The sequence below is a fragment of the Podarcis cretensis genome (genome assembly GCF_951804945.1).
Source record: "Podarcis cretensis genome assembly, chromosome: 11".
NCBI classification, from domain to species: domain Eukaryota; kingdom Metazoa; phylum Chordata; class Lepidosauria; order Squamata; family Lacertidae; genus Podarcis; species Podarcis cretensis.
Genome location: NC_137180.1, coordinates 21,587,037 through 21,598,519, shown reverse-complemented (window position 1 = coordinate 21,598,519; position 11,483 = coordinate 21,587,037). Strand labels below are relative to the sequence as shown.

Genomic DNA, 11,483 nt, shown 5'->3' with positions numbered 1-11,483 from the left:
ACCCATACACATATGTACATAGCTGCTTGTATGCGTTGCTTAAATATGATTTCTTTTAATATAGGTCTGGTTATACTGAGTATGATACTCCACTATATTTAACTAAGTACCTTGAAAAGGAAGACGATGCCTTAGTGTGGGAATCGGTACTGCATCATCTAGAAGTTGAGAGTTGGGGGCTCATTCAGAGGGATTATGAATTATACCCAGTTTTAAAGGTATCTAAATTCTGAAATTTAGGGTGCTTATTTTACAATGAGTACAGATACTTGCTGGTGTGACATTTCCCCATTTGAATGCATGCAGAAAAGTGGCCATTAATGTAACATCCAAAGAATTAGCTATATGTCTTGCTGTCCACTTAGGAATTATGTGTTATTTCCATCCTCATTCTAAGTAGAAAAAAACATTCACACAAGCAGCAGCAATATGTTCTGTTATTTCGTCAGTGAAATAATTTTTTTGACATTGCAGGCCCATATTTTAATATAAATTAGATATAATAATCTCTGCTATAATCGTTGTTATTGCCATTCAGTGTCTAAAACACTAAATATTGTACAGAACACATGGGGGAAATATCCTTGTCCAAACAGGCTTTCTATCAAATGTAGACAAAGGAAATAATAATAAAATAAATATTGGAGGAGGAAAAGGAGAATGCTAAAATGAAAACCACAGTACCTTAACCTAGGTTATCTACTTAAGGCTGTGTGCAGTCCCTATACATGCTTACCTGGAACAAAAAGAAAATTTATTTCAGTGGGACTTCTGAGTAGATATGAAAAGATTGTGCTGTTTGTATTAGAAGAAACGTAATAAAAGTAGAGTTCATCTATATGTTACATCTTTCTCTTTTCTCCAAAGAAATATTTCTTAACAAGGATTTCACCAATATGTCATCATTATACTAATCTCCTTCGTCAGAGCTTTGAAGTACTGGAAGATGAATTTTATACTGTGTAAGTCCTTAATTTTTTTAATAAACCAGCATCCTTATCATGGAATGTGCAACATAAAGGTAAGCCATCAGTTTATGTCTATCAGCTGTACCGTGCTAGGGCTACTTCATTACTGACCTTTCCTTAAAAAAATTCCTGCTAGTTACAGCCACAAATCCTTCTGTGATTTCCCACCTCCACCCTATCCTGTCCCCGGTCTTGTAAATTTAGTGCTAGTTGTTCGAGTTGCCCTGTCATCCAAGCATATGAACATAGACTGGGAATCTATTCAACCACGGGATAGAATTGCAAATTTGGAAGAAATTAAAAAGCCACCTGGCCGAACCCCATGCACAGAAACAGAACTATTCACTCATAAATCCCACCCTACTTCTGAAATCAGATTGTGCAGTCCCGATGAGAGCAGATAAACTGGACAATAGGAACATAGAAAGCTGCCTTATTGGTTTATCTAGCTCTATGTACTGTATACACGTAACTGGCAGCAACTCTCCAGGGTTTCAGACAGGTAACCTTTCCTAGCCTTACCTGGAGATGCTGGCAAACTGGTACTTGAATTCAAAGCAGATGCTCTACCAATGGGCCATGGCCATTCCCTATAAATAAACTCACATAAAAACTCAGGTGCCCAAAGGTGCCTGCAGAGGATGCAGTTTCAGGTGACTCCAGTGATGGTGCATTAGTTCACATCAACTCCCCCCCTTTTTTGGGGGGGATGCAACACATTTACTATATTTTTCACTCTATAGGACACACCCGACCATAGGACGCACCTTGTTTTAGAGGGGGAGAACAAGAGAAAAAAAATTCTCCCCCTCTCTGCTCAGCGCCCCTTCAGTGAAGCGGCAGGAGAAACAGAGCCCCTTCCATTTCTCCTCCCGCTTCGCTGAAGGGGCGCTGCACAGCTCTCTCTGCTGAAGCCAGGAGAGTCTTGCCCTCTGGCTTCAGCAAAAGGAACCTGAAACCTCCGGAGCGCAGCGCAAGTTCCCGCTGCGTTCTGGAGGCTTCGCGTTGCTATCGCTGAAGCCAAGGAGCCTGCATTCACTCCATAGGATGCAGACACATTTCCCCTTAATTTTTGGAGGGGAAAAAGTGCATCCTATAGAGCGAAAAATATGGTAATATGTTTTTCTGTCTGTCTCCTTTTATTTATTCATTTACATTTTGTTCTTTCTTCCAAAAAGGGGCATACGAACCATTATAAAAACTGCATGTTGGTTGGGGGTCCGTGACTGTTTAGACCTAGCTTCCGAAATCTTCACCAAGTGGATGAACGACCCCGATTTTGAGTGAGTATGGTGCATAATATCTGTCTGCAAATTTACGACTGAAAATACTAGCTGGTTACGGATGATTCCTGCTGGGGTTCAGTAAAAAGGATTTTCTTCCCCTTCTGACAGGTCAGATACATATTTGGTTATAAAGAATCATAGAATTGGAAGGGACCCCTAACACACCTGCAATGCAGGAATATGCCGCTGTCCCATACGGGGATTGAACCTGCAACCTTGGCATTATCATCAGCACCATGCTCTAACCAACTAATCTATCCAGGCTGTCGTGTATTGGAGCGAGTGAAATTTTCACAAAACCCTTCATAAAAAAAAACAACCCACGGTTATTCAGTACACAGAATGGCTGAGTAGGTTTTTCTTTGCGTTAGGTGTTGATTCATTTGGAAGGGGCCACAATTAGAGTGTGAACGAGGGGTGGAAGTTAGCTTCACACATGGCAATACAGTAACACATCAGTTCATATTAGCAAAGTAATAGTTGAAGAAGTTCAGTTGTTCTTTGAACAGCATTTTGCTGCACAAATAAGTGAAATTGTAATAGTCCAAGTAATGTTCATCGTTTTCTCCATTGACTGCTTTCTATCATAATTAACAAACAGTACAAATACTAAAGGCTTTTCAATAAAAACAAAAGCTTTTCAATAAAAAGGAGAGATCGTAAACATATTTCTGAAATATTCACAGAAGTTTCTTAGTTGAAGATTTGAAAGATTTTCAGAATTCTCAAGTTAAATATTTGAAAACACAAAATTTCAAACTTGGCTTAATTATTCTCATGATGTTGTCCTCTTTGTACCTAGGTAATGTTTTTATAGGAATACTCCATTTTATCAGAAAAGAGTATAGCATTCCCAAATGTGAATCTTCCAATTAGCAAATTCTCATTTTTTGAAATGGAGAACTCTAAATTCCTTTTGTCTCAACCACAGTGTATGATGTGAAATTCCATCATCCATAGTGACAGATTTCATTATGTCAATAGGTTATTTTAAATTGTGAAACAAAGGACTGCATGGTGCCTGTTCTAAGTGATATTCTCTCTTGCAGGGTTCCCGTTTCTATTAGCAGTGCCGTTCATTGCTTTGGTATTCAGCTGGGTAGTGACAAAGAATGGGACTTTGAATGGCAAATGTACAAGCGGAATGATAGTCAAGGAAATGATCACCTACTCTTCGCCATGAGCTGTACCCGCGAGCCATGGTTACTTCAAAGGTGACCATAATTAACTTACTGTTTCAGTGCATTTAAAAAATGTTTGCCAAATTTGTTGTTGGCATGCATCTGTCTCAAAAGACAATGGAGTGCGCCTGGGTGTGTGTGGGGGGGGGGAGGTGAAGTCAAACCGCTTTTTTTAAGAGCACTGAAGTGACCTCTCCAGGGCTTAAGCCCTGGTCTGCCCAGGTGACAAGACCCCATTCTCAGCTTCACTGATGTGGTCCAAAGGAAAGCAGAGCAAAACATTTGGCACCAGCTTGGCTCCAGGAGTTGCTGGAAAGAGGCATACAAGGTACCATTCAAATGTCTTAGGGACTCCACTCCAGATTTGTTTGAAAATCAGTAACATTATACATCTTATTCATTCAAGTTTTTCTCTGAACAGGGGAAATTCACTACTGAATTTTGAGATCCCTTATAATACTACTACTAATACTAATATGTTTTTTGCTGGGTTATCTGATCAGTTATCGTGAATTTATGCTCAGTAACTGAATGGTGCACTGAGGACAAACAACAGAAATGGTGTGAAAAGCGTTACTCTTTTTTGTTTTGTTTTACACCATCCATTCCATGAGCTCTCCACAGCTGCTGCTCCCCACTCTTGATGTGGGTGAAATGCCTCGCAACACAACCAACACAAACCCTTGCTGTCCAAGTCTAGCACACAATCTTGCAGGGTTTGTTAGGAAGGCAGTCTTCTTCTCAGGATAAAGTTAGCTAATGTGCACTCAGAAATCTTCCCTTCCTCCACAACACTTCAGAACTTGCTCCTTGATTATCAGGTTGGCGGGATAGAAGTTGAATTACTCTCAGCACTTGGGGGGGGGGGCCTGAGTGGTGTAGTTAAGAAAGTCCATCTTTAATTAACAAAGTGGTCTCTGGTGCCTGCGACTTTAGGAGAAATTGTCCACAGCTGCACCTCTGCCATCATAAGACAAAAATTTAGAGCAAGTTTCCATCTTGCTTAAAAGAAGACAAGATTTTTAGGATTCGCTGGATAGGTCAGGCTTCAGCAGGGGCTTCCGCTAAGCCCGGCTTCGGCTGGGGAGGGCGGGATATAAATAAAAAATTATTATTATTATTATTATTAAGACAAATAATATGCATTCCAGTGGCTTTGTGCTGGTCCCGTGGGTTACCCGAGAGGCGAGGTCCAAGTCCGGTCCGTGGTCAAAGGTGCAACGGGATGGCAGTCCGTAGTAGCTGAAGCTGGGTGCAGGGCAGGGAGCCGGGTGAAGTCAGGAACAGGCTTGCAAGCAGGGAGCCAGGGCAGGCCAGGAGCTCAGGCAGGAAAGCAGGACAGGGTTCAGGCCGGTACTGGCAACCAACAATGTTGCTCCCACAACTTGGGACTGGGGCTGGCTGGCTTTTATCTGCCCTGAGGCATAGGGCGGCCCCGATCCTCTGGTGACTTGCCTCTCCTGGCCTGGAGGCGAGCACTCCTCCTGCAGGAACTTAGTTCCCTCCGCATCTCTGCCCTGAGCCTCTGCAGCTCAGGAAAGGCTGGAGGGTTACTGGACCCAGAGGCAACCTCAGCTTTCTCTGACAGGGCTGAGAGTACAGCACCTGCAGGCAATGGGTCCTCCATCACCTCAGGAGCCAGAGCAGACTCAGCTGATGCCTGCACCTGAGGATCTAGCACAGGTGGGGACCCTTCAGGCTCATGCCCCGGCCCCGGCTCAACTGGTTCTGGAGGCGGGGAATCCTGTGCAGGCTGGGATCCCTCAGGTTCAGCATCCGAGTCTGAATCCCAGGCCACCACAGGCTTACAGAAAGCTACCAGGTTGGTCAGATTTTGCATTCACATGCAGGTTCTTCATGTTCCTTGTCCATCATGCTTTATCTCATAAGTGGGGAATCTTTGGCCCCTCAAATGTTACTTCCGGGCTACCTTTGAAGGTGACCCAGAAACTACAACTAATCCAGAATGTGGCAGCTAGACTGGTGACTGGGAGTGGCCGCTGAGACCATATAACACCGGTCTTGAAAGACCTGCATTGGCTCCCAGTATGTTTCCAAGCACAATTAAAAGTGTTGGTGCTGACTTTTAAAGCCCTAAATGGCCTCGGCCCAGTATACCTGAAGGAGCGTCTCCACCTCCATCGTTCTGCCCGGACACTGAGGTCCAGCGCCAAGGGCCTTCTGGCGGTTCCCTCGCTGTGAGAAACCAAGTTACAGGGAACCAGGCAGAAGGCCTTCTCAGTAGTGGCACCCGCCCTGTGGAACGCCCTCCCACCAGATGTCAAAGAGAAAAATAACTACAAAACTTTTAGAAGACATCTAAACACAGCCCTGTTTAGGGAAGTTTTTAATGTTTAATAAAAGGTAAAGGTAAAGGTACCCCTGCCCGTACGGGCCAGTCTTGACAGACTCTGGGGTTGTGCGCCCATCTCACTTAAGAGGCCAGGGGCCAGCGCTGTCCGGAGACACTTCCGGGTCACGTGGCCAGCATGACATCGCTGCTCTGGCGAGCCAGAGCCGCACACGGAAACGCCGTTTACCTTCCCGCTGGTAAGCGGTCCCTATTTATCTACTTGCACCCGGAGGTGCTTTCGAACTGCTAGGTTGGCAGGCGCTGGGACCGAGCAGCGGGAGCGCACCCCGTCGCAGGGATTCGAACCGCCGACCTTTCGATCGGCAAGTCCCAGCCAGATGGGCAGGGTATAAATAATAAATTATTATTATTATTATTATTACTTGAACTTCAACTCTTACCATCCCTAACAAATGTGGCTAATGATCAAGTTTGATGGAAGTTGCAGTTCTGCTGTGCACATTCAAAACAATGTAGTAGCAAAGTCTCCCTGGGAGCATTAGAACTTGATGATGACATTATTTGGAATGTACATATAGTGGTGGCAGGAGCCCTGTGTGCTAGCTAGCCACTTGTAGGCAGCTCTGATTAGTTTTTAAAAGGCAACCAGGAGGACAAATGGGCAGCTCTCTGATCGTCTCAAAGAAAAAGCCATAAGAGAGTTGGAGCAAGGCAATGGAGTAAGACACTGGACGCCACATCTCAGTAGATCAGATCTGGTGTGTCCACTCTGCAATCCCAGTTCACTGGATTCCTCGCCCAGTCCTATTTGTCTCCCCTCCACAACGTAAAATGTATGAAGATGGAAGTCTGGTGCTCATCTTAGAAGTGTTTTGGAAATTGTTTTATTATAATTTTTATGTTTATTTTGAATAAACCTCTCTTTAGATTCTTGCAGTATATCCTGAATGATTCTGTAACTTCATCAGATCTTGTATCAGAAGTAATTAGACACGTGGCAGAAAGTGAGACTGGCCACTGGATAGCATGGAAATTCATAACAGAAAATTGGTCGCGTTTATATAATAGGTATGGCAAGCGACTGCTTTCGTAATTTCCCTTTAACTTGATTTTCTAATGTTAATCTGTTGGGTCCGGTAGGGTTGAAGTGTTAATTACTTTGCAAATGTTTTGTTTTACTTGGGTATCAACAGAATAAGGGATAAAATCCCCCCCCCCTCAAAAACCCAGACACAATGGTGGTGTGCTTGAGAATCTATTAAGCACATTAATTTACTGGAAAAGAGAATAAACACCACAGCATTAAAAAATGAACAGATATTTAATGTTATATACTTGAATATATAAATGAAAAGTATCCAAAACTCATTGGCTTGGAACCAACATATTATCTCAAATCCATTTGCGGAAGGAGTGGAAGTTCCTACTCATGGAAAACGGGGGGGGGGGGGGAGGCCACCCCCCATTCCACTTTGTTATGGTATATTCCAAAGTATCTCCCATACTGTTTCAGAGTTTTCTAACTCTGCAGATTAGGTTTTTGTTGGGCACCTGGGGATGCAGGGAAGGTTGTGGGGGATTATTTACTTGCCTCCTTTCTGCTCACAGCGGCATTTCATGAATGAAATTCAGCTCATGGGAATCTCTGGATCCAATCCATTATCTAGAGCAGGGGGTGACAAACCATTTTCCCCACTGAGGGCTGCATTTTCTTCGGGGGGAAGCGGACAGGATATATGCATCCCTGATACCAATATAATCCAGAGACAAAATACTCAAGAATCACACAGAAAATAGTATACGGAAAACATAATAAGGGTGTTAAACATGGGCAGAACCTCAGTTAGTTAAATATTTTTATTTAACGTATTTTTCACTCTATAAGACGCACCAGACCATAAGACATACCTATCTTTTGGAGGAGGAAAACAAGAAAAAAATTATTCTGAATCTCAGAAGCCAGAACAACAAGAGGGATCGCTGCACAGCGAAAGCAGTGATCCCTCTTGCTGTTCTGGCTTCTGGGTTAGCTGCGCAGCCTGCATTCGCTCCATAAGACGCACACACATTTCCCCTTACTTTTTAGGAGGGGAAAAGTGAGTCTTATAGAGCAAAAAATACGGTACTTGATTTAGGGGGGCATCTGCCTCCCGCCCCCCTTGGCTACATCCGTGGTGTTAAATCATAGAACATTCATTCCCTTAACAAGGTGAATTGTTTACTCTGGTAATACATATGAACATTCTGTCAAAATATGCTTGAGTGAAAACAGACGAGTGGCGCACGCACAACATTTTTATCAAAATATTTTCTCTTTATAAACATGCTTTCTTTTATAGGTGCTCCTTTGAACCATTATACGCTTTCATGAATTCTATCAGTACAGACTTTGAGGTTCAAGTGGTAAGTAGAACAGACACAACATAGAAAAGTCACTCTGAAAATGAAGGATTTAAACCCTTTAAAAAAAAAATCTTATTTAAAAACCATGTGGAATAGAAAGAATAATGCAGTTGAGTTTCTTAGGTAGTTCCACTGCTTAGAAGCCTTTGCCCATCTCTGATCCATATCAGCAGGGACTGGAATCTTCTCTTCAATTGCCCCAAAGCCAGAATGCACAAGAGTCCTGTGAATTCACTTTCTTTGTTCTTCTGTGTTTTCCCCCAATGTTATCCTTCTGTGCAGAGGAGCGTGGTGGAAATGAGGGTTGGAGGTGGCAGAAATGTATGTAGGATTTTTTAAAATAATAATTAAAGAGAGTGTGGAAGTGAAAACGCAATACTTTGAATAACACCTGCCAATTTACCATAAACGTTAATTATTTTAGGTCCAGGTTTTTCTTAACAATACCCTTGAACCAGAACAAAGAACAACCCTTACAGAGATGCTGCAGAAAGCAAAATCTAGAAATGAAGAAAGAAAAGAATCGGTTACTAAAATGGTCAAGTGGCTACAAAGAAATATGGACATCTGACATTTGATAATTCTTCCAAATATCTGTGTTTTTTGGTAACTGCTTTAATAGCTTTTTTTTTTTTAAGGAGCACATATTTTGTGCGTAGAGCTCCCACTTCATGTTTTAAATGGTAGTAGTCTTGAGATGGTGTCTGTCCAAATCAGGCTACTGTGGAGTCAAATTTCTACTCAGAACATTGCCATACGAGACAGAATGAACTAAAAAAATAACCCCGTGCCTAAACAAAGGTAGAAGGAAACTCAAGGAATATCTTGACGCTTATGTCAAATGGATGGAATGTAGCAAGCCTTACCAGTTGAAATGAAGAACTAGCAACTAGAAGAAGCCATTGTTGTCAGTTTGCTATGTGACGTGGGACTCTTCGGGCTACACATCTGTAAAATTTCAGCTTTCTTGCTTTTTAAAACGCACTAAGGGGGGGCACCTCAACTTCCCAACCCCCCAAATACTCCTTCCACATCAACCCCCTAGAGCTTTGCCTTCCTACCCCAATAAACTACTAAACTCCCTTTTCACTTTCCCTGCCTAGTTTCTGAAGCCACTTCTTCTATTCTGTAGCCCCACTATCTCTCCCCACACACATTGACACTGCTAAACACCCTTTACACCTTCTGTCCAGTTATGAAGCCACCAGCCCCCTTGTTCTTCAGAAGCTTTCATCTTCAACCCCATTTCTGTACCTCCTTCTACCTTGCACCCCCATTTTCATGTTCACTTCTTTATTTCCTACAGCCCCTACTTTCCTCAACTCTCCATTGCACACAGATCGCCTGTTTCTAGGCCTTTTCCTCTCCTATTGTCACTCCCATTCTGTGCGCACACACCATTAACCCCTTCACTCCCTGCTTCCTATCAACTAATTCCTTCAACTTTTCATTGCACTCAGACTACCACCCCATTTCCACGCCGCCTCCTTTCTCCTCCTATTCTGCATCCCTCTTTTATGCACACTCCCCATACTGGTATTTGTTACTGTTCCGCTAAGCCTATCAGCTTTTCAGTTGATGAATGTTGTACAACTTGGATGTTTGCTTGTTAATAAAATATATCTTCTAAATTACTACACGGAATCTGGAAGTTCATGTCAAAGACAACGCACGGTGCCAGAAATGAAATACATGATTGTGTGATGGGACTGTGGAATAGCTGAGGGCTCTGCATCCTTTTCACCACATGAGAAAAGATGGCCATTGACTCTCCCTGGGCAAGAAGTGGTTTCCGTTGTGAATTCAGCCTTGCCTGAAAAGCAAAGTCTTCCTGGCTTTAGTCCAGTCACAAGTAATTGGTTTGTTCAGTGCTCATTTTTTGGTGCTTGCTTGCTTATTTGGTACTCATTCTGACTTGTTTACTGACACAGATTTTCATCTCTGACTTATTCCTTGGTTCCATTTCCTACTTACTCCCAAACTCTGGCCTACACCTCTGTGACAATTTCTCCTTGGTCCCATAGATCTCATTCTCTGGCTCCTAACACAGTGCTCTAGAGCCCAACCCTGAAAGCCTATAACCACCAGCAACATATTCAAATTAAAGACTTGTAGGGAAACCTGACCTAAAGCCAGTGCCACCAGCTTACTGACTGTGGCCTGTTGTTCTTTGTTGGGCTTGGCTGATCTTCCAGTCTCTGAAGATCCCTGCTTTGGCCAGAGCTGTGTGATGTTGCACACACTGAATGCACAACTGATATGACTTCTGATAGTGTGTGTTGTAGGCTTGAGTCCTAATGGATGGAGAAGTCGCATGAAGAGAATGGTCTGTTTTGTGTTTATGAGAGCTCTTAAATTTTGAACAGTTCCTAGCTGATTTAACTCTTTTAACAAATCAAACATTTGAAAACTGCCATCCACACTTTTAAAATGTGCACTTTCTTTTTGCCATACAGTATTTTTCTCATGCAGTCTACAGAATCACTGATTAAATCATGTCTCAGGTGCACTAACAATTTTAATTGGCAGAATCGGCGGCCCATTGTGTCCAATTACATTTGTGTATAGCAAACAAGCAGCATCGCTACCAAGAGACTATCTGTGGACCATTGTGTAATTCTACCATCATTTGAATTTCTGCTCTGTGCAACTCCAAATGGAATGCAGCGATAGGTTGCTTTTTGCAGTTTAATTATCAGATTAGGTAAGATATACATATATATATATATATGCACATAAAAATGCTAACTTGGTAGAAAATAATAATCTACATATGTATCTGTTTGCATAACATTCAAATTTCAGTTCCAGCTTGTGGGTGGGATGATTCTTCATATTCTGCAGAAAAGAACAGGTGGGAACTTGTGGTTTTCTCTCCTAAATTCTGAGCTGGCAAAGCTTACGCTATTGACATGGCAGTTCAAGATAAAATGTACAGTGGTCCTTTGATATGGGATATAGGCATTTTAGCTTATTGAAAAAGTTTGATCTCTCTCTAATATGCCAAATGTGCTGGAAACCTTTTAAAAAAAATGACATGATTTTAGGTTAATGCAGCTAACTTCAGTAAATGATCAGTTACTGTCATTGCATTCATGACACTCAGAACATTTTTTGTGCATATTCACATTAAATGCTGCATTCGTCCCTCTCTGCTGCAAAAATAGAGAAAAGCTTTACATGGAAGAGTTAAATATAAAAACCCCTTTTCATTCTAGTACAAGTGCAGGTTTAATTTGCGGACTAAAATGCTTCTTCCAAGTAACTAATTTGCTGTGAAATTTGTAAGAGAGGGGAAAACATTTACAGAGCAGTGTTTCATCCTTCTATT

At 42.3% G+C, this 11,483-nt stretch overlaps 1 protein-coding gene across 1 annotated transcript in view; it reads left to right on the top strand.

Annotated features, from left to right (window-relative positions):
* LVRN (laeverin) overlaps positions 1 to 9,786 on the top strand; it is a gene marked incomplete at its 5' end in the record, with an annotated part of 39,199 nt that extends 29,413 nt beyond the window's left edge. Inside the window, 7 exons of the mRNA XM_079995395.1 lie at positions 65 to 218; positions 868 to 962; positions 2,147 to 2,251; positions 3,304 to 3,468; positions 6,677 to 6,817; positions 8,089 to 8,152; positions 8,577 to 9,786. Coding sequence (XP_079851521.1) covers positions 65 to 218; positions 868 to 962; positions 2,147 to 2,251; positions 3,304 to 3,468; positions 6,677 to 6,817; positions 8,089 to 8,152; positions 8,577 to 8,723 — 871 coding nt within the window. The 3' untranslated portion in view covers positions 8,724 to 9,786. The remainder of the gene's footprint in view (positions 1 to 64; positions 219 to 867; positions 963 to 2,146; positions 2,252 to 3,303; positions 3,469 to 6,676; positions 6,818 to 8,088; positions 8,153 to 8,576) is intronic.
* Between the last annotated feature and the right edge of the window lie 1,697 nt (positions 9,787 to 11,483).